Source organism: Acanthamoeba castellanii (assembly GCF_000313135.1).
Source record: "Acanthamoeba castellanii str. Neff unplaced genomic scaffold scf7180000084752, whole genome shotgun sequence".
NCBI lineage: Eukaryota > Discosea > Longamoebia > Acanthamoebidae > Acanthamoeba > Acanthamoeba castellanii.
The window spans coordinates 90652-91281 of NW_004457657.1; the positions used below are offsets into that span (position 1 = coordinate 90652).

Genomic DNA, 630 nt, shown 5'->3' on the forward strand with positions numbered 1-630 from the left:
CGATCGCGCCATCGGCGAAGGTCTTGTTCCACACCTTGTGGCCCTGTTGAAAAGCAAGATTGATCGATTGATTGGCGGAATTGTTTGGTTGATCAGTCGCATTGGATTGACCACAACGCGCCGAAGGTGGGGGGGGGTGGAACGAAAGGTGCACCTGAACGCCCAGCGGGTCCTGGTTGATGGCGATCACTTCGGGGGCCGTCAGGATCTCAAAGACCTCGCGCGAGAGGTTGCGGATGTCGCATCTGTGCAGTCGCTCGCAGGGTCTAATTAGTGGGTGTCGTTGGGTATCGTGTGGCACATGTGCGGTGTGTCTACCCGATGAGGAGCGGCGCCTTGGCGAGTGCCCAAAGGGAGAAGTGCGACTTTTGCTCGGTGTGCGTGAGGCCCTTGTTGCCCACCTCCAGCTGGACCACCAGACCCACACCCAGCGGTCACGAACAGCGAAAAAGAGCGAAGACAAAGGCGCGAAGAGCGAAGAGCGAAGAGAGAGAGAGAGATGAGGCGGTTACCATGTCGGGATCATTGAAGCCGCCGGGTCCGGCGTACTTCCACCACTCGTCGTTGAGGTCGATGCGGCTCATGACGCTGTCGGTCCGACACCCCAAGAAACACGGGGTAAGCACCAAT

At 58.7% G+C, this 630-nt stretch overlaps 1 protein-coding gene across 1 annotated transcript; it reads right to left on the reverse strand.

Moving 5' to 3' along the window:
- Positions 1–84: 84 nt before the first annotated feature.
- ACA1_197190 (Alpha-galactosidase) lies at positions 85–584 on the reverse strand (the record flags this gene model as incomplete). Its single annotated transcript, XM_004353250.1, has 3 exons — positions 85–245; positions 319–407; positions 513–584. Coding segments are annotated over 3 exons (322 nt in total), but the record flags the coding sequence as incomplete, so codon positions are not given.
- Between the last annotated feature and the right edge of the window lie 46 nt (positions 585–630).